This window comes from Blastomyces dermatitidis, assembly GCF_000003525.1.
Source record: "Blastomyces dermatitidis ER-3 genomic scaffold supercont1.2, whole genome shotgun sequence".
NCBI lineage: Eukaryota > Fungi > Ascomycota > Eurotiomycetes > Onygenales > Ajellomycetaceae > Blastomyces > Blastomyces dermatitidis.
The window spans coordinates 5645531-5669034 of record NW_025544775.1 but is presented as its reverse complement, the minus strand read 5'-3'; the positions used below and the strand labels follow the sequence as shown (position 1 = coordinate 5669034).

Sequence of the window (23504 nt, the reverse complement as noted above, 5' to 3'; positions counted from 1 at the left end):
TTTGGGAAGCAGTGCATATCTCTTAAGACGGAGGACAACACCAATCCCGGTGCTTTGGAAAGCGAATTTGAAAGTTTTGTCATGCTGTATGAGCGTCTCATGGTGTTGGAGTGGCTCAACTCTGGGAAGATAGAGTAGAATGTATCAAAACTAGGTTGCTTTGCAAGCGCATACCAGCTTGGTAAATGCAAAGATTTGTAGACGATCCTTCTGATCAGGCAAATGAATACGAAGTAGTGTTCTTTCTGGCCTGGAAATTTGCGCTCGGGCATATCACCATACATCTCCTTAATATAGATTCACTCCCATCAGTGGAGGCTCGTTTAACTGGCCCCAGCCGTATAAAGGGCCATCTGCATTTGTGCATTCCTACTCCGCTCGAGGAGGAGTGTTCGTTAAAGTGATTTTGAGAAACCTAATCCAATAAATTTATGTTAGTAAAGAAGCGATGACGACAGACAGATTTTTCACCTTTTGATACCCATAATAATGGCCCGCTGGTAACGGTCTAATAGGACTTATAGAATGGGATGCTCTTTCGATAGTAGGTGACGTGCCATACGCACGGGTAGGGGTATCCCCCGGATAAGAAGAGTAGCTCTGAGACCCCATATATAATAACAGGACAGAGGAAACTCCTACGGCAGTAGCAGAGCAGGGATGCGGTATTTGAAGGTAGAGTTCAAAAGCGATAGTGAAACCGGGGAGATATCCTAAGGCAATTCACATTAGCAGTGAGTGATCAGGAGTCAAGAAAACGGGAGATGGGAATACCCTCCCAGTCCCAATTCACAGTGGTAATCTCAGTTAATAATACTGGGTAACCGCAGGTGGTGCAAAGGTCAACTTCTGGCTTCTGGCTGCCTACCTGGCTGTCGTCGTCACAAGTTTTGATCAGGGGAAGCTTTGGTCAGGGGCTAGCCAGAACTGATCACGTGTAGAATTTAAATAATTTGAATTGTTAGTTATCCCTGGATGTGAACTAGTAGAATGTTTCGAGGTGGAATATTAATGCATTAATTTGGGGAACCATCCAAAACAACTAGCTTCCATCGCGTACGCTATGTATATTCCACTCTGAGGTATGAGGAGCGCCTCCCATTAATTCCTTATTTACTTATAGGAGCAAAAGTGCTAGAAGAAGCATAGGAATAGCTAGGCCTCTATCGCCAAGCTTGGTTCGAGTAGCACCGGCCTTCTTCGCTGTGCTAGTGGGTGTTTTTCCGTTGGATGTCGGCGTGGGGAATTCGACACCGGGGAATAAATGTTTCGTATTTTCATCAACGAGGATGTAATCCAGGATGAGACCGGAGCCATTTTCGAGGATAGCCACCTGCTCCTCTGTGCAGGTGAAATAGTCAAGGATGTAACATGTAGGTTTCGGCTTGGTGGGGGGCTTATGCTTTATCTGGAAAGTTGTGGGTGACCCTTTGGTAGAATAAGCTCTATCGATCGCGGTGTTAACGTTGCCGGTAGCAATATCCATGTTGAACATAGTGCGGCGGAAAATTTCAAATGCCGTTTCGGGTTGATATGCAGGAACCATATGTCCAGCCTGGTATACCCTGCTGAAAGAGAAATTGCCGTACTGACGGACTTGCCCGCCGATATAGGAAGAGTTTGTTTTGATATCAGCATAACCAGCGGCCCTAAATCGAGAAGCATCCCCGTAGTTCACAGAAAGGCTAGTGTTCTCTCCTCCCACCCAGTTACAGGAGAAATCTCTATCCCCATATATCAGTGCCACTTTAACTCCTGAGTCTAACAGATATCCTATGTCATTTGTATATCCATGAGCACCAGGACTGACGTAATCTCCAGTTGTATTGAACCCGGTGAATACGGCCATAGAACCGCTCGTATAGTTGAGAGGAACGCCGAGGGCAGCTTGTACATGTGGTCTGTTGAGATACCCTTGGAAAAATGGAGGCGGGAAAGGATCAGCTTTAGGGTGCGCAATATCATAAAATCCCAAGCCACTGCCATCCATGTACGGTACTTCAACCTTGAGGCAGGCTTCGGACGCCTGGCGGCAAGCCTCGTTCACCGTGGCGTTGTTGCCATGATGATTTAGGTCGCCTTCATGTGTCAGCCTGCGGCAGTTTTGCGATTGCTCCATACATCCGCCGGGCTTGAGGTAAGCGTCGAGCATGGCATCGTATGCAGAACTATTGACGGCTTCAATCCCATAGGTGTTGTTGCGCGCGAATTCAGGATACGTGAAAATTTGGGAAAAAATGTCAATGCAGCCACTGACAATCCCAACAGTGTCAATATGAAGGACCACCTTGCCATCTTTGTTGGCGATGGTACCATTCCTGATTCTCTGGTTTTGTTCCAGTAAGAATCGAGCAAAGCTTGGACCAAATTTGCCGCCATATGACTCTGTCCAAATGCTGATTTTGTCATCTTTTGGCTTATATTCGGGAAATTCTTGAAACCAAACTTGGGCAAAGTGCCAGAAGGAACGGGCAGCGTTCAAAGTATTGTTGACGGTGTTCTGAGGATTCTGGCTCGGATAAGTCCCCACCCAGAATGTGTTGTTTTGAGATGGCACACTGTTGTTCGAAAAGTCTTTGATCGTGATATCACCCGTAACAAATTCCGCCGTCACATTCACGAGCGCGTCGTAACTGTGACCGGTCTGAACAGGTTGATCGATATATAGCATATTAACGTTTCGATTCCAGGACCATGGGTTGAGAGTTGTTGAATTGGAATCATGATTAACAGTGCAAGGCCCATTTTCCTGGAATAGTCCAAACCTAGATCACAAGAGTTAAGAATTTCTTATAGTAGAATTGATAGAATGGACTTTATATTGTCTTTTACATGCTAGACGCTCCGGGGCCACCGTTAAAAAATGTGGCTAATGAAGCATTTATGGGATCTTCACGAGCCTCAAAAAACCAGAAGAAAGTATTGATAGAGTAGTTCTGGTAAACCTCTACGTCTTCGAGAGTCCCAGGAGGTAGGTGAACATATCCAGCGTACGCCCTGACGCCTGGAGTGGTTTCACAGATACTCGTCTAGTTTAATATCAGCCACAACGTAATTTGGAATGCCGGCTGCGAGCAATGGTAAAGATAAGAGGCGGTCGTACCTGTTTATATGATATTGACACCCCGTTGCTAAGCGGGACGGTGCGGACATCCTTAGGGGGCGGAGGGAAGTATTGGCTTAAAACAGGCCGAACGAGTGCGGCCACCGCTGCAAACACAGCAATGGGGAACTGCATTTCAAACGTCGAGAGAGAAGAAATAGAGCCGGCGGTGTTTATGTATATGACCAGCAACAGCACCAGTGGTCAGTTGGGGATGTCGTCAATTTGTAGGAATCACCAAAACCAGGTCGACGTAAAGACGGTAGAAGAAGAAAGAACACCAAAGGACTTCTCTTCCTTTTAAGCCACGCCCTCACGGGCAAAAGCTTCGCATAAAAATACTCCAGCCAACGCCGCCAATTTGGGCAGGGGCTTGGAATTAAAGCCCTTCAACAGCTCTCGAATCTGCTCAATCCTTTGTTATGTATGCTGTGAACTGTGTACGCCATACATCAGAGGTTCCAATAAACACACGCCATAACCAATCCTTTGGGATTTCTTTGATTGTATGAAATTGATCTGAGAATTAGCGCCTGGGGTCTCCTGTTTCCTGCAGTCATGGTGATCAGGAAACGTCATATGTGTTAAATATCCGTCGCGTTTGCCTATCCCACTCCACTGGCAATCTCAGGGCGAGGCCAGATAACCCAGGCCATAATTTCGGGCCCATGCTTACCGTTTGAAAAACGGAGTTCTCGATGATCAGTTCTGATATGAAGTCAACCTTTCTGGTCCAATGCTAGCCGTCCTAGTCCTGATGAGGGCCAATAAAACGAATCCCGGTTCGGAAAAACTTCTTGTGCATTCATTCTTAGGGGACTGCGGCTCTTCCTCGCCAACGTCATGCATGAATGATAATGATACGCAGCAACCATTTAGTCGCACAATCGGCATTGGACGCAAATTGCAGCTGGCTCTGAAATGAATCAGTTATTGGAATCTAACTGAGAAAAATCATAGGCAGTAGTTGCCGGATTGGGGATTGGGTCCACGTCGAGAAAATTTGAGATTAAAGGTTTCAAAAATCCCATTCAGCTAAACAATGTCTGCTAGAAAGGAGAGGGAAAAGAGCCCCCGAATGAAATGCTGCCAATAAACTGCTCTCCAACCAACGCTCTTTGGCTTGCTAACGCCAAATCGTCCCCCACCATGCGGCTGAATAAGGTTCTAGCCTGCGGGGTTGAAGGTGATGATATTTTCTCGGAGCTCAATCGAATCCTCGACCCATACCCATCTGACGAAAGTCGAACGTCTTTATCTCTTTGATTATACCCTTTACGATTCCATACTTACTGGGCCGACCTTGGATGGGTTGTATCCCAAGAAAAGAGTTCAAAGCTAGCTATAGAAATGGCAGTAATATCCGTCACACCAATGGATCTGACGGAAACCGCTGATGACCTTCCTTCAGACGTTTTGCTACTATGGCAGCAGGCGTTGGCTAGGTATCATAAGAGCACAGGCGAAGATCTTCAGAAGGTGCCTCGCTTTACTTCTGTCGAGTATATCCTCAAAGATGCTGAGCTGCAACAAACCACCTTTAATAGATTCCGACATGATGGCGAACTGATCGACAGGCTTTGATCCTCTACAGGGTGAAATGTGAATTATCTAGGATCGCTCAGACTCCTCGTAGATAGCCTGCTTTAGTGAGCACCTATTTTATTTGTCTCGAAGAGACTACCAACAGAAAACTTTCTTCTACTTAACACAATATTTTTCTAACGAAAGTGACCTCATCTATCTGAAGGCTTGTCTTCCCACTGTCGCTATCTCTTCTGCTATGTTTCACTTTCTTCAGGTATTCATGACCTCCGTGCTGATTTGAATCGCTTTGCTTGTGGTTATAAATGCATTGTTGTATGGAAAATTCATGTCCCTCACCCTTCGGAGTGTGTAGGTGACCAAAGACGTTTCTTCAGATTGTAATCAACTAGTCGACCTTTTCGATTCGATGAGGGCGTTTCTAGAGCATTTATCAATCATCGAGGGGAAATTGCCTTCAATTCCCGCATACAGGTCTCATGTTATGCTTGTCTTCTTAGCTTTGTTGAGCGTGTGTGGTATTGCAACCACATACATAAAGAAAGGGCGATGGAGTAAGCACATTGTCCACCTGCCCTTCGGCGTTTTTAGTACTTATTATATAGGGAAAATGGGCCAAAGCTTTCAGGGATGTGGGAAACGATGAGGATCTGCAATCGGCCAAATCTACGATGAAGGAGTCACTCGCGCAGCTTGAATCTGCGTCACTCACGGTCATCCTCACTACTACGCAAGATCTGAAGCAGGACACAAACACCATTGTTACCCAAACCGAAAGAATCGACTCTAGGACTGAAAGGATCGAAGTCTCTATCCTTGCCCAACGAGAGGAGTTCCACGATATGTCGGCCAAATTTTAAAAAATTGCTAAAAAATCAGCAGAAGGAAGCAAGGAGGACTCAATTGCATGATTCGGGGAAAACTGCAGATGCGGCAACACGAAAGCACGCCACGTTTAATTCCGTGAAACTTTACTTCGAGAACAACATTGACTCCGCCTGGCAGGCTCTTATTCTTCTGTAACGGGACCAGCTAGATGGGTTTTGGATGAAGAAGCTTACCAGGTATGGCGTGAAGGAACCACTAATCCATACCTCTGGATCTCCGGTGACACTCGCCTTGGAAAAACCTCCGCTGCATTTTTATTGTCCAAAGAATTAGAGGAAGCATTTGCCTCCGAGCCGAAGACCTCTATTGCCGCTTTCGACTACCAGGATGATCAAGCCGAATTTATGTCCGTATCAAATGCGTTTTCTAGCATGATTATCCAAATCGCAGGAGGAAATAGCGGCTATTGTGAGCAAGCATCGTCAGAAGCCGGAAAGGATGGAGGGGTTGACACTGATGACTGGACCGACTTATGGGAGCGGCTTCTTCCAATCCAAATTCGGAAGCGGGTCTACATATCGACTTTTCTTAATCATTGACGGACTGGATCAGATAACCGCCGACGACAGATCGAAATTTCTTGAATTATTAGCACGAATACGAAAACAGAGTCTGAGCATACACGTGCTTCTCACAAGCCGTGTTGGTATACAGTCCTCCCCTACCTTTCTCGAATCACTCAAAGTTGTCGCTACCAAGTAGAAACTGCGGAGGGACATGACTCTTCTGATTGAAGGCAGATTGAGACGCTTCCAAAACCTATATGCATTTGGCAGGCGAACGAAAAAGAAAATACTCTCCAAATTACTGGAAAAATCTGATTGTAAGCTTTCCCTATTGCCCTTTTGTTCCATATTTTCCTAAGTATGTCTATGATTACGTCGCTAATTCTACGTTAGCAATGCTATATGTCGACCATATGCTGCGGCGATACAATTCTATTGGTAGGGAAGGAATGGTGTTGAAGGACCTCGAAACGAGCTTTCCAGATAGTCTCCAATCTGCTTATAACATTCTGTTGACTGAGGCTCAGCAGCGCAGAACCTCCGAACACCTGCAATATTCAAGCAGTTGTTATTGTGGCTGGCGTTTGCAAAATGTCTATTGACTGTTGGGGAGGCGGAGGGACTGGCTACTCTTTTGGACCAGGACCGATCATAGAGTGTTATAAAAGAGGTTGAAGGGAAATCATCAAGGTGTGTATGGTATCTCAATCACCCAACTCTTAGTTCGTACGAAGCCGGTTAGAACAGAAAAGGAAAAAGACGAAAGAAAAAGCCTGACCTACTGACCTTTTAGCAATTTGAGAATTACACGATCAAAGAAAAACGAGACAAGGAGAGTGATGATAATGAAAAATTTCCTTGATGACGGCTCTATTGCCTCGAACATGATAGCCGACGACAACGCTGCAACATTACAATTTCTGGATAGATCTTTAAGGGGCTACTTTCGCTCTGGCGATGTGGGCGAAAGTGGTTTACGAAAGCCTTCTTCTGCTCATCTTACAATGTTTGCGACGTCTGTCGATGTGATATGTGACCGCTACAATTCAGCATACGAGGCCGGGGGAAAAGAGTTAAAAGATTATGCCATTAATTTTTGGGCTGATCACTTTTTGGAGCTTGATCCTGTTTCTGCAACGGAGCTAGATCTCCTGCGAGTTATTGAATCTCTGTCTCTCGTCCTGAACGATCACAATAATGCCGCAAAAGAGCTCGAATTAGGGCTAGTCTACCGTGAGATTTTTGGGAAGATAGTTAAGCGCTAGAATAGGTTTTTGAGTCGCTGCCAAATCTCCGCTGAAGATCATGGTTCCGCTAGCACGGGGCCATATCTCGAATTGGTTCCAGCAGATGCATGCTGAAAGTGAATCCTTTCGTTTCGCATCGGGTGCGCTCCTGATGATAAGCGTCTTGAAACCTTCAAACTCAGCAGCGTCGCCTCTAACTGACAATATTTACTTCTAGACGGATCTCTGCGCACCTATTTCAGCAAAACATAAAACAGACGCGAAAATATCAAAATGTTTGCGGATGTGTTTTCGGATATTCCAAAAGATGAAAAGGCATATCGAGCCATTGGACTCATTTTGAAAGACTATGGGCACTATGATGCGGGAATTGTCGCATGTGCTGCATTGGGAATATCTATCTCGGAGGCAGATCGTTTTCGCACATTAGTTGTTCTCGTGCAGGTATATGCAAAATTATATGATGACGAAGAAGGCGACGAATCTGACAACGACTCTGGCGATATCTCTGATGAGGTCTCTGACGTCGAATCCAACAGTGGGAATGCCGGGAACGATCCCAACCAATACAATGCCATAGCATATAAGACGATCTGCGAAGCTCTTTCCAGTAGACCTTCTTCCGTGGATGATCCCACTACAGAAGAGGAAGCTCGACTTTTGATTCGAGAAGCGCTACTAATCCAGGGTGACTGCGAGCGTGCTATGGATAGACTCGATGAGGCTGTGAAATCTTACGGGGAAGCGAGAATCATTTGCTCCTCCGAGATCCTGGATGGGGTTTCTCTGAACGAAATAAAAGAAATTCTTGGAGAACAATCGAGATTCGTGGAACTTATGGAGAACGTTGAACAGTGAACTTTTTGGGAGCGGATGGCTTGGCTCACAGAGGATGATGACAATAGGCACGATACGTTTCGCCGGGCTGCAACCAAAACTGGAAAAGAAGACTCTTTGATCAGGACATACGAAGAAATAATAACATATCTAGACCGCTCGAAGTCATCCGCAGGTATCCTCTGGGAACTTGCGTCGTTTTTATCAGACGATAAAGGGCGATTTTCTCCAATAAGTCCTGGAACTCGAGGGCGCGGCCCATTTTGCGAAGGATATTGGCTAAGACTATGGAACCAGATGTTTCATAAACGGCTCCGTCACCTACCGCAGCCCTAAGTCGGCGTGTTTGCAGCTTTTTCAGCTCATCCATGGACGCCATCTTTTTCTCGACGGTTCTGCTCGCCGAAACTCCTCGTAAATAATATCACCAAGGGCCAGCTGGGCTTCAGAAAGGTTTGATAGATCATCATCGTCACCGGTGGCGGGGTTGATGAACGAGCCTCCAATGATTTTGTAGAAAAGGGGTTTGACCTTTTCTAAAACGTTTCAAACGTACATATCCTCATTAACGGATGATATGGGCTGGAATGATCAGAACAGCTTATGCCTGCTTGCTAAGGTTCTAGCTTCCGTTGGCGGGTTGGAAAGGGAGGCACAAATTGCATTCTCTGCACGGTTCTACATTATCGACCCGCGGGTGGAGCATGTTTTGTCTAGCGATGAGGAGTCTGACTGGAGCACTGACAGCGAAGACGGTAGTGATGGAAGCAATGCGGCTTCAGATGCCGGATCTGGGGCCAGCGGCTCAGCAACTTCCAGCGCCGGCTCCTCGGCATCTGAGATAGGAGAACACCAAGACGAGGATTTCGCACCCAGTACTGACTATATATGTAACGGAGAGTGTGCGGATGACAATATCGAGTATTGGGATAAGGTTCCCGTCTCTGTGTATGATATGCGCCAAACGCGAACTGTGCGAGGAGTGTTATCAAAAACGTCAGGCACTTAATGAGGATTCAACTGACAATAACCACTGGCGGTTGTGCTGCGGGGCGAAGCATTGATATATTAAAAGCCCAGTTGAAGGATGGAAGGGAATCAAGGAAGGTTATATGACCCTTGGAGACGAGAAAATAAAGTTTACGGATTGGTTGGAGGAGATTCGGTCGTCAAAGTGGAAGAGAGCATAGGATCAGTATTGGATGACGGAGGAGACCTAAGGGGATATTTTGGGACAATTATCTTGGGACAAGAGTTAGATGAGAGAGCGGATGTTTTTCGGCCATTCCACCCCTTCATGATCTATATGATAAGAATATATCCTTCTGTATATAGCCTCCTCCCAACACAACGCAGCAGCAAAATGAAATTGTTTCTGAGAACGTAATTAAAGTCAATTCCAACTTTGGTAGAGGTTAAATCCTGAGCCGGGCATGCATGTAGTAAAGTGTTAAATTGTTCGGACAGCAAACGGAAGCTAAAATGTTCGTATTGTACAGTGATGCACCCGGAGTTAAAAGAGAGCAGATATAAAATGAGTATATATATATCTTGAACAGGCCTAGCTGGCGGATGGGATGAGCCACGTGGGATAGACTAATAGAAAAAGCACGAGAACAAAAAATAAAAATGCGGCTATTTGGTATGTTGGAATGAAACGTCCTTCCCTGTTTTCTCTTACGGTCGCCATCGTTGTCCGTGTGATGCGGATGCGGAGCCAAGTAACTAAAGTAGAAAAATGGATAACGAGCCAAAAAGAAAAAGGGAGCGCAGAAAACAAGCGGTCCAACTCTTACCCTGTAAATTGAATTAAATCGCAATAGAAAAAATAAAAGTGCAAAGAAAAGCTTGGCAAAATTCAAAGTGGCAGAGAAGAACACCACGCTAATGGGAACTATTGGAAGAAAAGAGGAGGGAAATGGGACAAGAAAAGCACGGCGTAGCATATAACATCGAAAGGGAGAAAAGAAGAGGGGAGAAATAACAATTAAAAAAGGAATAATAAATTAAAGACGCGAAAGACAACTTAGCCAGTATATACATTTGTTCTAAGTGGGATATCTATTATGCTTCTGCTTCTCCGCGTCGTAGTGCAAGAAGGGCACGGACATCTGTTACGTATTGCAGCGCCTCCAAGATTGGGATGAGATGTAAGAGGTCGTTGTCTGTAGGGTCGTTGATCCAGCCTTCGATGGGAATGGCGTTATCTGTATGAACCAAGTGGTTCTTTAGCAAATGTGCAATTTACATAGGAGACGGAGCATTCAATCTCTTTGGGGGCGATTGGAATGATTTTCGTTGACACATACCTTCATGAAAAATATAGCTCATAGGACTATTATCCAAAATCATTACCTTGCTCAAGTCCGGCTCTACAGAGCTAAGGTCCTTGATATATGCACCATTCCGAAATGTGCAATGTTGCCGATAATATCTACGATGAAAGTACTTTCGCTCCTGCTCGAGCCAGTCGATGACTGGGTCTGCATATTCCTGAACACTAGCAGTAAAAACCACCAGTTTATACCATTTGCATACTTTCCGGAGAAAGTCGTCGCAATGCGGGCGTTTATGGACGTAGTAAAGGATAGGGTGCTGAGGTCCGATCGTGGTTGTCGGCCCTCCAGGAGTTGAAGTCGTCACTGGAGCTGACAACTTTACTTCTACCATGTGGCCGCTGGACATTCGGCCACCCTTCGCCAAAGAGTGGATAAGGGTTTCGTCAAGGTCGAGCACCAGGGTTTTTTGGGCCGATGGTCCATACCTGGGGTTTGAAGGTGAGGTGTATGATGGTTGCCGTGGTGGTATGAGCGGTCGTGGTGGAGACGGGGCATGAGGGTATTTTGTGAGCTTATGAGAAGATGGAGACATTGGCGATTTCAAGCTTTCAGCCGCACGAGTTTCGGAATCTTGCCTCGATCCGTCGGATTTCGCTTTCTGCTGCTTTCGTTTCAAATTCCCTTCCGTGTTTAATTTTATACGTATTGATCGTCTGGGGGTTCCTTCGTCGGTTGATGACGAACCGCGAGTTGATTTCGTTCTTCGGCCCCCGCCATTGGTGTGCCTCAATCCAGACCGGTCAGGCTCCGACTCTGAGGTATTGAGAGATATTGACTCTCGGGATGTAGAGCTTCTTAGCCGCCGTACATTACTCCCACCCCGGCCGGAAGTTTTCTCCGTGGCAGGATAAACATTGCGTCCTGACGCAGGGACGCCAATGCCGTGTGATGCCGTCGTGCCTCTGTTAGGGCCTCCGATGAGCTGCCCTAGCCGCCTTACTGGCGTTAAAATAGAGTAACGTCCGTCATCGCCCCGAAAAGCACCCGCAACGTATATACCTGGAGAGGCAAGCGCAGACAATATAACTTTTAATGTTTCGGCAATGGCATCGAAGAGGCGTTGAGCAATCAATTGTAGTTTACTAGTTGATGGGAGAATGCCGCTTGTTTGTAATCCCTGTAGGAGAGGAGATTTCTCATCCACCGTGTCTGGTAGATCTAGGGAATCTTCGTTTTCCTGGACGTCATGGTGACTCTCTCCTAGGAGCTGGGCGTCAACTGACTCCGCAAGGTGCAGCTTTCCCTCGCTGTACGATCTGCCCGCAGCTAGGTCACTTCGGTGGCTTTCGGAGGACACAGGGCCTTGTGAACGGGAGCGGGGACGGGTATTGGACGTGGTAGGCTGTCTGATGACTCGAGATGAGAGGATATTGAGCGAGTTCATGGTTCGTTGCAGGCCATGCAACCGTATCTGGACGCAGTTGTCTACTCATAACTAGATCAGCAACTAGTACCACGAGGGTTCAGGACAAGGAGCATAGCGTAGGCACAATAAAAATGATCATGAATTGAAAACAGACCAGGGGTTTCAGCTTACCTCAATGCGCCAGATGCTGCTGACAGCCCCAGCCACTGCCAACTGGCTGCCGGGTGCTGCTGGGCGAGTACAGCAGCCGGGGTGCACCTAGCGGCAGTGCGGTGTTTTAACTGTACGGGATGCTAATGTCCAAGCAGAAGGAGGAACAAGAGACGGAGTGTCACTGGCAAGAGAATGGAGAGAGACGAGGACAGGAAGCCAAGCTGAAGTCAGCGCTGTCGTTGCCGTTGTCGTGTTGTTGTGGTAAATAGTCGCAGTTGCTGGTAGTTTGTTGATGTTGGAGGAGGAGAATGAGCGAAGTGGTTGAAGGTTGAAGGTTGGTGGTGGGGAAGCAGAGCCGCCGCAACGACGGTCTCATTTGTTGGGCCGAACAACGCACGCCAACAAACAGCCGTTAAGACACAACCCGCTCCAGCTGCATCCCAACCATAACAATGCTCGGGTTTAGGAGCCAAAACGGAGCAGAGATATCTCCTTATTCTACAGGCAGCAATGCATGGATTTCCGTCTGGTATTGAATCCCTTTCATGCAGGTCCACGCCTCTCAACAGAACTCCCAACCGACGCTCCTCCTCTCCTCCTCTCCTGTTAACTAGTTACTGTAGCCAATACCCCCAGGCTTATCAACCAACACTTAAATAAAAGCGCCTTATTCAGCTCGATAGCAATCATGTGGTCTCCTGAGTTGTAGGCTACTGGGGCAAAAGAGCCCAGTCACCACCAGCGCACTGCTGGTAGAAGGGCCGATCAACCCGGGACCCCCAACAAGAGTCTCCTGTGCAATTCCCTTCACAATCACCACACCGAGAAGGTCCGGTTGTTATCTTACCGCTCGTCCCCTTCTACTCACGGAACAACTACGGAGGACACCCTGCCAATAGAGTAGCAGCCTTGAACAAGTCTTAAACTACCAATGATACTCCTGGAGCACTTGTTGCCCGGTTTGTACCCAAGGAGCCTTATATTCATGTGATATATGTTGGCCTACTTTTTATCTAACTACCATTCACCAGGACTTTTGGGTTTTGATAGCGTTCTCTATCGAGATATTGAATGCTCATGCTTTTTCTCGAAACCTTTTCTCCAGGAGGGTCCTTTTGCCAGGCTTAAAAGCGCAATTCCTGTACTTGACAGGTCAACAATTGCAAGTCCGGTAAAGCACCAACCAAAACCCTCTACGCCGATGAGCGGATCAATCACAGCTGCTCCGATTGCAGCGGCTGGATTGCGCAGGAGTGAAGTCAATGCGACCAGAGTAGCTGCCTGTCCAGGCTGGACGAGCGTTACATATGTCGTGTTGGTCGAAAGCGTCCATGAGAATGCAAACCCGCCTAGATCATATTAGCTAACGCAGGTGTCTTCTGAAGGGATAATATAAACGGACGAACAGATAGCCATTGAGACGATTACTCCTGGAACACCTATACCGGAATTTCCCAGCCATCCATATAATAGAACTCCGATCGGAAATAGGGCCGTGCCTATAAATTGAAGGTGGAGCCTTCGTTCGGGTGCTACGTCTTCGTCCTTTGTATTCTCAAGATACCTCCGGTGAGCCCAGTCGCTTAAGTGTCCGCAAATAACTGATCCGCATGTCATACTGAGCCCTATTGAGAAGAGGACATGTCAGTGAGATCTACCCAAGCTCTTGGTCAATCCAATATACCTGGTGCGAGATAAGCCGCTCCAATTTCTGCAGAGTTGAATCCATATCGTTCCTGGAGGACAGTGGGGAAGGTCACTGAAAGACAATAGTAGCTCCCAAAAAGGATGGAGACATTAATGCATGAGAGCATTATGATAGGATGTTTCATGAATATGAGTATGTTGCGTCTACTTGGTCGCCGTGGGACCGTCTCTCCAGGCCTGAGCTCGACCCTCTTGCTGAACGATGGCCACTGAATCCAAGCCTTTCCATCGTAGATGGCACCGTTTCCAACCCTTGACCTAAGAGTCTCCGGAAGTAAGAATAGGGAAACTAGGAGGCAAAAGCTGCCAAAAATAGCTGACCGAATAGATAAACTGTCAACGCTCTAGGAACACTTGGCCTGCGGTAAAGGAATTAAATTCCTTCATACTCACCTAAAAACCCGAAGGTCCATCGCCAAGTTGATCTCTGTGCAATCGCACCCCCTATTACCGGACCAAGAATTGGTCCTAACTGCGGTCCAAGACTGTAATATGAGATGGCTCGACCACGCTGCTTCGGTTCGAAAATATCTGCGACTGTACCGGCTCCAAGGCTGTAAAGCGCAGAACCACCGAACGCCTGCGCAACCCGCAATGTCATGAAGGAGGCATAATGCGCAGGTGCGGATGCTAGGGCAATGTTTGCGCCAATGCCGATTAATAGGCCAAGCACATACACTGGCTTTCGCCCTCTTGCGTCTGAGAGGGTCGCGAAAAATAAGGGCTACAGCCTAACAATTAGACATAGCCAGTATGCAAGTTGCCTTGGAATTTTTTTCTCTATCTCTAAAGCTAGGGAGAGAGGGATAATCTGATGAATAGCAAACTGGCGAACAGGGGAGAGTACAAACCGCCACTGCGAACGTGAGCATAAACACCGTAACCGTTAGGTTTATCAACGTTGCAGACACGTTCAAATCCTCTGCCAGGACAGGAAGCAAAGGCATATAGATACTCGCAGAAACTGGAGCAATGAAGGCCTTTGCGACAACTATTGATAGAATGAACTTTTTTCTGGCGGGGGAAAACGTTGAATACGGCGGTTGAGTTTCTGGTTGACTGTCTACCATCCCCTCTTTCGTCGTAGAGATGTCCCCTTCTTCATTGACATCTGCTGGAAGGGAAATCGCCATTTCCAATGGAGGTGCAATGGGATTTTACAGATGGTTGGAAGGAGAGGTTTTGCCTTGTATGGTTGATTCTAAAGAATTGAAAGGGAAGAAACAGGGTAGGATGGGGACGGAACGAAAGAGCAAGGGAATGGAAGAACGCAAACTACACGGTGGAGGCACAACAATGAATATGTGGTTAGACCAACTACCAGCCAATTAACAGAGTCAAAATCTCTTGCGGACTCTAACTTGACAACATTGCATTGTCAAAGAAAGGCACCCAAACTCAAGCTGCAGGGAGAACATGGATCCAAAGCCCAAAACTTGAAAATGGAACCGTTGCATCCTGTACGACAAAGTCACCATGTCAAGAATATTCTTTTAAGGGCGTCACTATGCTCCTGTTTGACAAAGGGGCGTGATGGGAATCGCATGCAGGTAGGACGAGGGGCGTTTATGGAACATATGCACACACCCGTGGTTGTTGATCTCCAGTGGGCCGCTCCTCTGCGCCATATATTTCTCGCTCTTCTTCAGAGGAAGCATATTTTTCGCTCTGGTCCTTAGTAATTTCTATTTTATTTTATGTCCTACCCATGCCTATGATCGGGCATATCTCCTGGGTGAAGCTCAGCTGGTGTTTGCCTACAAGTCAGAGTGGGGGACATATGCTAAGGTGTGTGAACCCGATAAGCAGTCAGTGAGTCTCGATATCTGAAAGGCCTCTTGATTTTGTGTGAATCAGCACTTGTGAGATGCGAGGAGCAGAGGAAACCGAAACAAGTGGCATGTAAGTGAGACTTCTAATGCTGACAGTGAAGCTCCGTCGAATATTCCCGAAGTATACAGACATTTCATTCTTGGTTGCGGACAAACCATTACACATGACAAGTTTGTGTAAGACGAGAGACTCTCCGACATGTCTCCATTGCGCCGTGCCCTCCAACGCCCATCCCCGCCACCGCCCCGTTTATTTGCTTATATCCCAATTGCCCAGCCCACCCGTGCCGAAATAAAGCGCGGAACGGTTATAGTTACTGCCTGGGAACAAGGAGTTCAGTTCCTTTTGGCTTCTATACCCGGCCGATTTTTGAATATATACTTGCAGCCAATTGGCTTCAACAAACCCTGTGGCGAAATAATGGTCAGTTGCATCCGATATGGTAAAGCTGCTCGGCCATGCTAAAATTTACCAAAATAAAAATAAAAATAAAAATAAAAATAAAAGACTTACTCGTGCAAGCTTCATTTTAGACCTAGGATCCAATATCCACTCCACGCTTTTCACCAACTCGAACAACATAATCTTCATCTGCAATAAGGCAAACCCCTGGCCAAGGCATTTCCGCGCATGTGCGTTAAACGGAATGTATGCACCCCGGGCATTTTCCCTACGGAACTTGGCCCGTATTGTGTCAACCGTGGTTCCCCATCTCTCGGGGACAAACTGTTTTGCATCGTCGCCCCACACTGCTTTGCTGGTGTGCACACCAAGTGCAGTCCAACCAAGGAGTGTGTTTGGTGATATGACGATGTCGTCGCCTATAACTGCTGTTTGACATGCTTTCCGGTTGATGAGCTGTTGAAGTGGGGGGTAAAGGCGCAGAAGTTCGAATACTATCGCAGCGAGGTATGGCAAGCTGTCAACTATTTCCGGTGTTGGGTCGACGGCCCCTGTATTCAAGACTTCTAATCGAAGCTTTTCTTGTACGGCCTACAATGGTTTCCTTGTCAGCTTTTCATTTCCAGCCTAGGAGGTGATTAAGGGGCGTGACTATTTGGGGAACCAACCGTTTTGGTGCCCATTTCATACAAGGCTGAGTCGAGCAGATGCTGCACGTCTTCGTGACCTGCCACGAACACTATTTTCATATTTGCACGGAACTGGGTCTCCGTGATTTTCCCGCAGACGAGGGCTTCTCGGAGGTCGTCTATAACCTGTCGTTCGCCTGAAGCACTTGAGTCCCGCGAAACGGTCCGTGGTCGAGGGTTCCGAACAACTTCGTAAAGTAGGTCCTCGTACTCTTTCACGATTCGGAACGCGCGCTTTCGACTCCGAAATATATAGGGATATTTGTCGAGGATGGGAAAACTGAAATACAGCGGAGAAAAAACGTTGGCCCTAATGGCTGTCTGGTACTTTGCCAGCCTCACCGCTTCATTCGATTCAAGGCTCTGTCATCTTTTGTTAGAATATTTGGGAATCCAAGCCTTTCCGATGCCACGAATTCCAAAATTGGACGTACTTCAAAATCCGTTTGAAAGAAATGTTCTCCCACAACAAAAATCGTATACATTTGCACTAATGACTCTATCTCGATGCCCGAACTTTTGCCCGCAGCCTTCTGAGCCTCCAGGAGTCCTCTGATCAACTGCCTTGACCTCCCCAGCAACTTACTGGTGTCTGTGATCCGCCTTTGAATACCAGCCTTCATGATCGAGGTGTAAAGCTTCCATGTCTCCCCCTGGGCGCTAATGATGTTGTTGCCGAGGAAAGTACCAAGAACGCTGAAGGGAATCCTGTTATTATTTCCTGCCTTCGGAAAGACCTGATCTTTCCTGAGGAGGTCGTTGATATACTCTGGCTTTCCAAGAAGCACAGTCCATTGCGACGAGACCCAGAACTTGACTGCTCCATATTTTTCTAGTGGTTCGCGCAACCAGCGGTCATATATCTGATCTTGACCGAGGTCAATGAAATATGCAATGCTGGATACGTAGAATGGAACTGTGGGGATATTTTTGGGCATGTGGGATGGCATGCGAAGATACCACCATAGAGAGATGGTCACTAGGGCCACTGTCGCGCCTATGCCCGCCAGTAAAGCCATGTCGCGAGAAAGTTGTCAGTTTCAACTTTTTGTTGATGAATGCGCAGTGTTCTGATCTAGAAGGAGGGAAGTAAAACAAAATCAATCCTTTTCATCTATCGCAGCAGTGGCGTAAGAGCACTGGAATGGGCTAATATAAAAATACCCAGGCAGGAATGGCCGCGGAGGTGAGTCTAGAGGCTTCATTCTTGGTGGATTATCACGGGAAGTCCATCATTAGCTACAGGACGTCGGATATTCTTGCTTCAAGTTGAGAATGGGCGGTTAATGGAAGTGCGTTTGCGTCACATCATGAATTTTCTTAAACCACTCGGTTGTGGTCCTCTAGGATACTCATGTGGAAGGCAGGAATTATGAACCCAGACTTCCCGCTCTACCGAATGTGCAGGGAAAAGCATGCCGGCAACAATGCAGCCTCAAAGATCACATTTGTGTAACGCGATAAAAAAAGGAAGCTGAGTGGGCGAATATATCACATATATAATTGCTAAAAGGTAGGAATCCACCCCAAAATACGATCTCCCAGGCGCCTTGGCATACCTTTATTTTTTCTATTATGGGATAGTTAAAATCTTACGCTACACGGGCATAACTACTCTACTTCTATTACCTCTTTTAGGCTCGCTATGGAATAAACAATTGTCCCTCAAATTTCCCAGTCTAGGGAAGGCCGCCCCCCCATCTCCTGCATGATCACATATATACTTACGGTGCAACATTATCAGAATAGCCAACCATTGTCTTATTGCCCTGGCCTCATGGTGCAATGTAACGGTAGGCCCCGGGGGCGCAGGGGCCAGCACTTTCAGGATGGGAGCCAGCCGGTTTGTGGTCTCTTTGGCCTACTGGTTAGAGCAAGGAGCCTGGCAGGCTCTGGCCAAGATATGCAATCAACCATCTATCCCCCAATGAGGAGAAGAATGAATAATAAATGATACCAACTAATGTGCTAGTAATGCGGTTATCATCGGGCTCGTGTTGCTCTTGTTGGGAAGCCATGAGGCGCTGATTCTTACAATGTTATATATTACACTTATTGCCAGAACATTTTGCGAATTGGAGTAAGAGAACAGGATCGGCCACATCGATCGAGTCTGGAAAGAGCTTTGGACCACAGAATCCTGCTTTTACACCTTATAAACAGGTTTGATGGTCTTGCACCTCAATTAATCAAAATGATGTCAAAAGATTTGCCAATGTCACGAATTATTTCTGATTCAGGGACCTAATATTTGTTTCTTGCGTGTCCCATCAATGGCACATGTGCGTTTTTAATTTTTTAATTTTTAACTGTTCGTTTGTTTACTTATTTTCTCTTCGGCGTGCAACCCTAAATTTCTGGTTCCCTCTACCTTCTTATAAATAACCGTGGTGGCCTGATATCATTTCCGTTTGGCGTTGAATCGGATATTGAAGATTGTGCATCATCCTTCACGTGCTGCGTGCGCGAAAGTGATTGGAGTAAAAAGTTCCAGGATGTGTAACAGGTCATCGGCACTCATATCACTTTTGAGACATACAAATTATGTCAATTTTTCTTCCTTCCAGAAACGGTGCAGAATCCCGGAGTGAGGATCAGCTTCGAAGTATGAAAAATAGGATCCCCCAATGCCAAGACGCTCCTCGCAGATCCGCGCTAAATCCAAATAGGAATCCGTTCATTCCGTTCCATGGTTCAGGTAGGGCCTAGTTTTGAGCTTGTTTGCACCTCAGTTGTCAAAAGACCAAATGAGATTCTGGCTTCACGACGCATGTTGGCTAGAAAGCTATAATGTTCCACTAAATATTACTAGTTGCGGAGAAAAACATGGTAATATATTTTTTGGCACTGCGTCATTTGCATATGCAAACTTCAGCACCCCCCCTTTTTTTTTTTAACTGGCACGAACAAACCTGGGTGTAAAATACGCTTGAACAAAAGGGGTAATTTTCAGCGTCAGCTACTGACTGGCTTCACTCCCCATTCAATCGGGCGTCACCAACTCAAAAAAAGGTTGCCTTGGCGCAAGGGTTCTGGTGATTCAATTATATATATTGCGGAACGAGCGGTGTGAAGGTGAAGCCGTTGCGGATGAATAAACTGTGGAAACATCTTAACCACTTGACCAAACATCTTCTCCGGATCTCTCAGACCAAACTTTTTATGCACTAGTGCTGGGGACTCAAAATCCATGCCCTATCCTCGCCAGGGGAAGGTTAGGATGCTGAATCAGCTATTACTGGTGATCTTATGTTCTAATTCCAACCAAAACGATCTTTCTCCCTTCTAAGCTGGAGACGAAACTGCGGAGGCTAGAAGGTAACAATTCCAACAGATGTGGCAATACCCCTGATACTAGGATATGGACTCTGTGCGCAAGAAAAAGGATGCGAGCTGTAGAAATCAGAGCCAATGAAAATAACCCGTATGGCACGTAATTCCCAAAAATTTGCGGAAGCACTTATTTCTACAGAAAAGGAACAATGCACAACTCATGTGAGCTGGGAAGGAGCTTACTTACCTAACGGGTTGCTGGATTTTATGTAACAATTCTGCCGCAATGATATATGTGATATATATTGAATTGTTTGTTTTCCCTGTCGTGCAAGCCTTTCGTGAAGCCTGAAGGCCGGTATCGTCGGCGTTTGACTCGTATTTGAGCTGGAATTATATGAGGACAGCACATGGCAGGCTTTTGTCTCGGACGGGGGATGTGGATGCCTTCATAGAGAATCTTTTCAGTGAGATCGATGTCGGGGTTGCGAGATCTCAATGATTAGAAATGCATGCCCAAAACAGTCTCAGCATAGTATTTTAAGGCCAGGGCTCATTTCGTCCTTTGGTCGATGGAGCCAGATGGCGAAAGTTCAAGGCTCAAAAAGTCAGTAGCTTCCTCCAGAGACATAGTCAAGCTTGCTGTAAGGGAGTCCATCTTCCCGAAATATGGGGGATTTCATCTCTTCAAATGTAGTGGTCAAGAGGAGCTCTGGGGCGTACAGCAAATTTTGCTATCACAACAGTAGACCAATCAAGTGAGAACTTCTTGGTAGCCTAAGGGACAGGAGTTCATCACACTTCATCCTTCCCGATGTAGCAATAGCAGCCTCAAATGTAAGTAGGTCAGCCTTGCCGTCCGTCATGTAAGAAAATACGGTGCTGACAGTCCACAACGCTGAGCGCTTCCGTGACTTCCAGGTAAAATAGACCAGTTGAGGCGAGCTATGCAACCTTTCGCCATAATTTGCTACCAAAGTTGCACATGCTAGCATGGCAGTCACAGAAGCTGGGCTCCTCATTCAGCGAGTCATGCGGCTGTAGACCGACTTATCTGTTGACAGCAGTTAGCTGAGAGCCCGTCCCGTAGCCCATCCATATCAACATGGAAAAGATTATTCGGCATCCAAGTATATATTGATAGGTGGTGTGAACAGAACCTGATCCTTTAAACAATCTTCAATTTGACATCATCAAATAAATTACCTATCCACAAGCCAGTTGATTTATAAACTGAATGGCCTCTTCTTTGTCAAAATGTCTAGCGATGATATCAGCAATAATACGTGCAATACTCGAACCTGCCTGGCGGCGGAAACGGATCTGGTCGCTATGATCAGAAAGACTTGTACCTTCGACCATTATGAACTATCAAACGCTTGTAGGGGGAATTTATTGCATGTTTTGGACATGCCCTCTACTCAGCAAGCAGTGAAGGAAGGAAACCATAGTATTATGGTCTACCTTGAGAATGGGACAGATATCGTGTTTGAGAATCGACGTCGGCCTGAAGACATCCCAGCAATTCGTACGGACGGGAAGACACAGGAACCGTGCCCTTTTGGCCCAAAGACATCCGAGGATGTCAGCAATGCCATCGTTTCTATCCTCGAAACATATCGAATGGCCCCAAAAGAACACGCTCATGAACCATGGGAAGCCAAAACGAAAATCTCAAGTCTCGTTCGGGAATACATAGAGCTAGGAGAGGTCATACCGATGGTCCTTCCAGCTTTTCCATTCAAGTCACCTAATAAAAAAATTAAGGTCCTCGGCCACCTTCCAGATAAAGGCGAGGAGGTTGCGTTGGCACACCTAAACGAACTCTGCAAGCTGATCGAGAACGAGTATACGAAAGGCGGGAGGATAGACATTGTTTCTGATGGATTGATGTACAATGGTAAGTAGCCTGAGCCTGCCACAGTATCATGAAAACGCCGCTGACATTAGTACTAGACCTCCTGGGGATTTCCGATAAAGAGGTGTGGGCCTATGGCCAAGCCCTCCGAAAACTTGCTGTTGACACAGGATGCAGTAATATAAACTTTGTTCGGCTTGTGCATCTGCTTGGGGAGGTCGAGATGGGAGAGCCATTATCAGAAGAAGAGTACTTGAAAGATGCTTCGTGGTTTCGGACGCAGCTTCACGAAAGAAATATTCCCGAAAATTTTGATGTCTCTGCGTTTATATCAAGTGATCCTGACACAACACTGACCTACCGAGGGTACATAAAATTCCTCGAAAAAGATCTCGACCACGATAACAGTATTGATGATGCGTCTGTCTCAAAACGACAGATTAAAAAGCGCCACGAAGCAACGGCTAAAAACATGATAACCCGTGGACGAGCATTCGCAATCGCTATAGCGAGAAGGTTTGATAAATCGATTAGATTATCGATTCACCCATCCACAGAGTCAACGAAAGTATCCATAGCAATAACCCCACAAAAGGACGGAATGATCATGACGCCATGGCATTCATCTCTTGTCTATGCAGTGGACGGATCCATCCGTATGGCACACGCAGGATCAGTACCGGCATTAACACACGAACTAATTTTCGAGCACGGTCGCCCTGTCTATTTCAGGGAGAAATCACCCCTTTACGACTGGGGTAGTGTTGACGTCGAATTTCGATACACCTATCCCTCCGGTATCATTATTTCTCCTCGAAACAAGTCCTGCAAATGCCGACTTAACCGAGTTGATATGCGGAAGGTGAGAGTGCTGGCGGGGTTCTGTTCCCCTGTGATATTACGGGGCTGGTTGGAAACGGCAAGCCAAGGTTGCTGTTTTGAAACCGACGTTGCCAGCGGGAAATGCAGACATGGAAACATTCGAATGGCAAAATTCTGTAACGGAATAACTCCGGGAGTAACAACGGGCTGTCCTAGAATGAGGCCGACACCAAGTCATTGTGAAGCCGGGGCCTTGAGAGACTTCGATAGCGAGGGGAGTACCATATGCGACCACGTGCCTTGCCAGCAGATTGTATCTTCAATGCATAAAACGGGCACATCATCTCAGAGCTTGCTCCATATCCCTCCTGATGGATGTGGTCGGTGCCTCGCAGTAGACCAACATCGAGGAAACCCCCAAGCCGAAAATCGGCCGCTGAACGAAGTGCCAAATCCACCAAAAAGTTATTCAGCTTGGAAAGTCCTAAAGGATTGGTCTGACATGTGTATCATGAGCTAAGTCCGCATTTCTTCATCTGGGAATCTTGGTTCTGGGCTGATATGGGACAGGGAGGAACGGCGCGGCTCTGGTATTCTTTGCTCCTTTTTCAGATATATCCCCTACTCAGACTGGTTTGATAGGGGCTTCTCTTTGAGATTAGCCTGTAAACGGAGGCAGAATAATAGATGTATATATAATCTTCCTATAAAAACATTCAACCAAGGGCGGCGTTTCAGGCTCTCGCGTGCTGTTAATGCAAGGTGATCTAGACAAAGAACAGTTGATGGCAAGGGGGCCCATTTTAAAAGATACAGCCAGATTCTTGTAAGATAAAAGGCGATTCCGGTTAAGCCTGGTTTGAGGTGAGGATTGAAGACAAAGACTCAATACCTGACAATACATCATTATACCGCAAATTACAATATCAATACCGT

General features: G+C 46.5%; 8 protein-coding genes across 9 annotated transcripts; 4 read left to right on the top strand and 4 right to left on the bottom strand.

Moving 5' to 3' along the window:
• Positions 1 to 291: 291 nt before the first annotated feature.
• On the bottom strand, positions 292 to 4296 carry BDCG_02028. 2 transcript variants are annotated; one of them, XM_045417581.1, is made up of 4 exons: positions 3104 to 4146; positions 869 to 3029; positions 472 to 713; positions 292 to 415 (listed from the first exon to the last, which is right to left on the bottom strand). In XM_045417581.1, the coding sequence occupies exon 2, from the start codon at positions 2669 to 2671 to the stop codon at positions 1118 to 1120; it is 1554 nt and encodes a 517-aa protein (XP_045279886.1). In that variant the 5' UTR covers positions 2672 to 3029; positions 3104 to 4146; the 3' UTR covers positions 292 to 415; positions 472 to 713; positions 869 to 1117. The 2 variants fall into 2 exon arrangements, with proteins under 2 accessions (XP_045279886.1, XP_045279885.1); XM_045417580.1 differs by having other exon boundaries at positions 472 to 3029; positions 3104 to 4296.
• Positions 4297 to 4704: 408 nt separating this feature from the next.
• BDCG_16497 (uncharacterized protein) lies at positions 4705 to 7506 on the top strand (the record flags this gene model as incomplete). Its single annotated transcript, XM_045425722.1, has 9 exons — positions 4705 to 4904; positions 4997 to 5159; positions 5254 to 5492; positions 5685 to 6045; positions 6239 to 6359; positions 6436 to 6635; positions 6698 to 6732; positions 6836 to 7275; positions 7361 to 7506. The coding sequence occupies exons 2-9, from the start codon at positions 5058 to 5060 to the stop codon at positions 7504 to 7506; spliced, it is 1644 nt and encodes a 547-aa protein (XP_045279884.1). The 5' UTR covers positions 4705 to 4904; positions 4997 to 5057.
• Positions 4925 to 12572, bottom strand: BDCG_02026 (NIF domain-containing protein). Its single transcript, XM_045417579.1, has 4 exons — positions 12003 to 12572; positions 10436 to 11890; positions 6829 to 10333; positions 4925 to 6760 (listed from the first exon to the last, which is right to left on the bottom strand). The coding sequence occupies exons 2-3, from the start codon at positions 11847 to 11849 to the stop codon at positions 10191 to 10193; spliced, it is 1557 nt and encodes a 518-aa protein (XP_045274352.1). The 5' UTR covers positions 11850 to 11890; positions 12003 to 12572; the 3' UTR covers positions 4925 to 6760; positions 6829 to 10190.
• BDCG_16496 (uncharacterized protein) lies at positions 7563 to 8147 on the top strand (the record flags this gene model as incomplete). Its single annotated transcript, XM_045425721.1, has 1 exon — positions 7563 to 8147. The coding sequence occupies one exon, from the start codon at positions 7563 to 7565 to the stop codon at positions 8145 to 8147; it is 585 nt and encodes a 194-aa protein (XP_045279883.1).
• BDCG_16495 (uncharacterized protein) lies at positions 8397 to 9506 on the top strand. The gene has a single exon (XM_045425720.1). It carries the CDS (start codon positions 8704 to 8706, stop codon positions 9133 to 9135), a length of 432 nt encoding a protein of 143 aa, XP_045279882.1. The 5' UTR covers positions 8397 to 8703; the 3' UTR covers positions 9136 to 9506.
• A 339-nt stretch (positions 12573 to 12911) lies between the features above and the next one.
• BDCG_02025 (dityrosine transporter A) lies at positions 12912 to 14824 on the bottom strand (the record flags this gene model as incomplete). Its single annotated transcript, XM_045417578.1, has 5 exons — positions 12912 to 13333; positions 13391 to 13609; positions 13669 to 14007; positions 14085 to 14415; positions 14543 to 14824. 5 exons carry the CDS (start codon positions 14822 to 14824, stop codon positions 13041 to 13043), a joined length of 1464 nt encoding a protein of 487 aa, XP_045274351.1. The 3' UTR covers positions 12912 to 13040.
• Positions 14825 to 15718: 894 nt separating this feature from the next.
• Positions 15719 to 17687, bottom strand: BDCG_02024 (cytochrome P450-DIT2). Its single transcript, XM_045417577.1, has 4 exons — positions 17050 to 17687; positions 16595 to 16978; positions 16038 to 16517; positions 15719 to 15931 (listed from the first exon to the last, which is right to left on the bottom strand). Exons 1-4 carry the CDS (start codon positions 17632 to 17634, stop codon positions 15860 to 15862), a joined length of 1521 nt encoding a protein of 506 aa, XP_045274350.1. The 5' UTR covers positions 17635 to 17687; the 3' UTR covers positions 15719 to 15859.
• Positions 17688 to 21145: 3458 nt separating this feature from the next.
• On the top strand, positions 21146 to 23376 carry BDCG_02023 (pyoverdine/dityrosine biosynthesis protein; the record flags this gene model as incomplete). The annotated part of the gene is made up of 2 exons (XM_045417576.1): positions 21146 to 21788; positions 21845 to 23376. The coding sequence occupies 2 exons, from the start codon at positions 21146 to 21148 to the stop codon at positions 23086 to 23088; spliced, it is 1887 nt and encodes a 628-aa protein (XP_045274349.1). The 3' UTR covers positions 23089 to 23376.
• Positions 23377 to 23504: the final 128 nt, after the last annotated feature.

What these genes read in the sequence shown, in the direction of transcription:
- BDCG_16495 (XM_045425720.1), top strand. Translation starts at nt 8,704, where the DNA reads ATGGGCTGGAATGATCAGAACAGCTTATGCCTGCTTGCTAAGGTTCTA.
- BDCG_02024 (XM_045417577.1), bottom strand. Translation starts at nt 17,634, where the DNA reads ATGGCTTTACTGGCGGGCATAGGCGCGACAGTGGCCCTAGTGACCATC. An exon ending in TCTTTCAAACGGATTTTGAA is followed by an intron (nt 16,979 to 17,049) that starts GTACGTCCAATT and finishes AAAAGATGACAG; the next exon opens with AGCCTTGAATCGAATGAAGC. An exon ending in ATGAAATGGGCACCAAAACG is followed by an intron (nt 16,518 to 16,594) that starts GTTGGTTCCCCA and finishes AAACCATTGTAG; the next exon opens with GCCGTACAAGAAAAGCTTCG.
- BDCG_02028 (XM_045417580.1), bottom strand. Translation starts at nt 2,671, where the DNA reads ATGCTATATATCGATCAACCTGTTCAGACCGGTCACAGTTACGACGCG.
- BDCG_02026 (XM_045417579.1), bottom strand. Translation starts at nt 11,849, where the DNA reads ATGAACTCGCTCAATATCCTCTCATCTCGAGTCATCAGACAGCCTACC. An exon ending in GAGCTATATTTTTCATGAAG is followed by an intron (nt 10,334 to 10,435) that starts GTATGTGTCAAC and finishes TGGTTCATACAG; the next exon opens with ATAACGCCATTCCCATCGAA.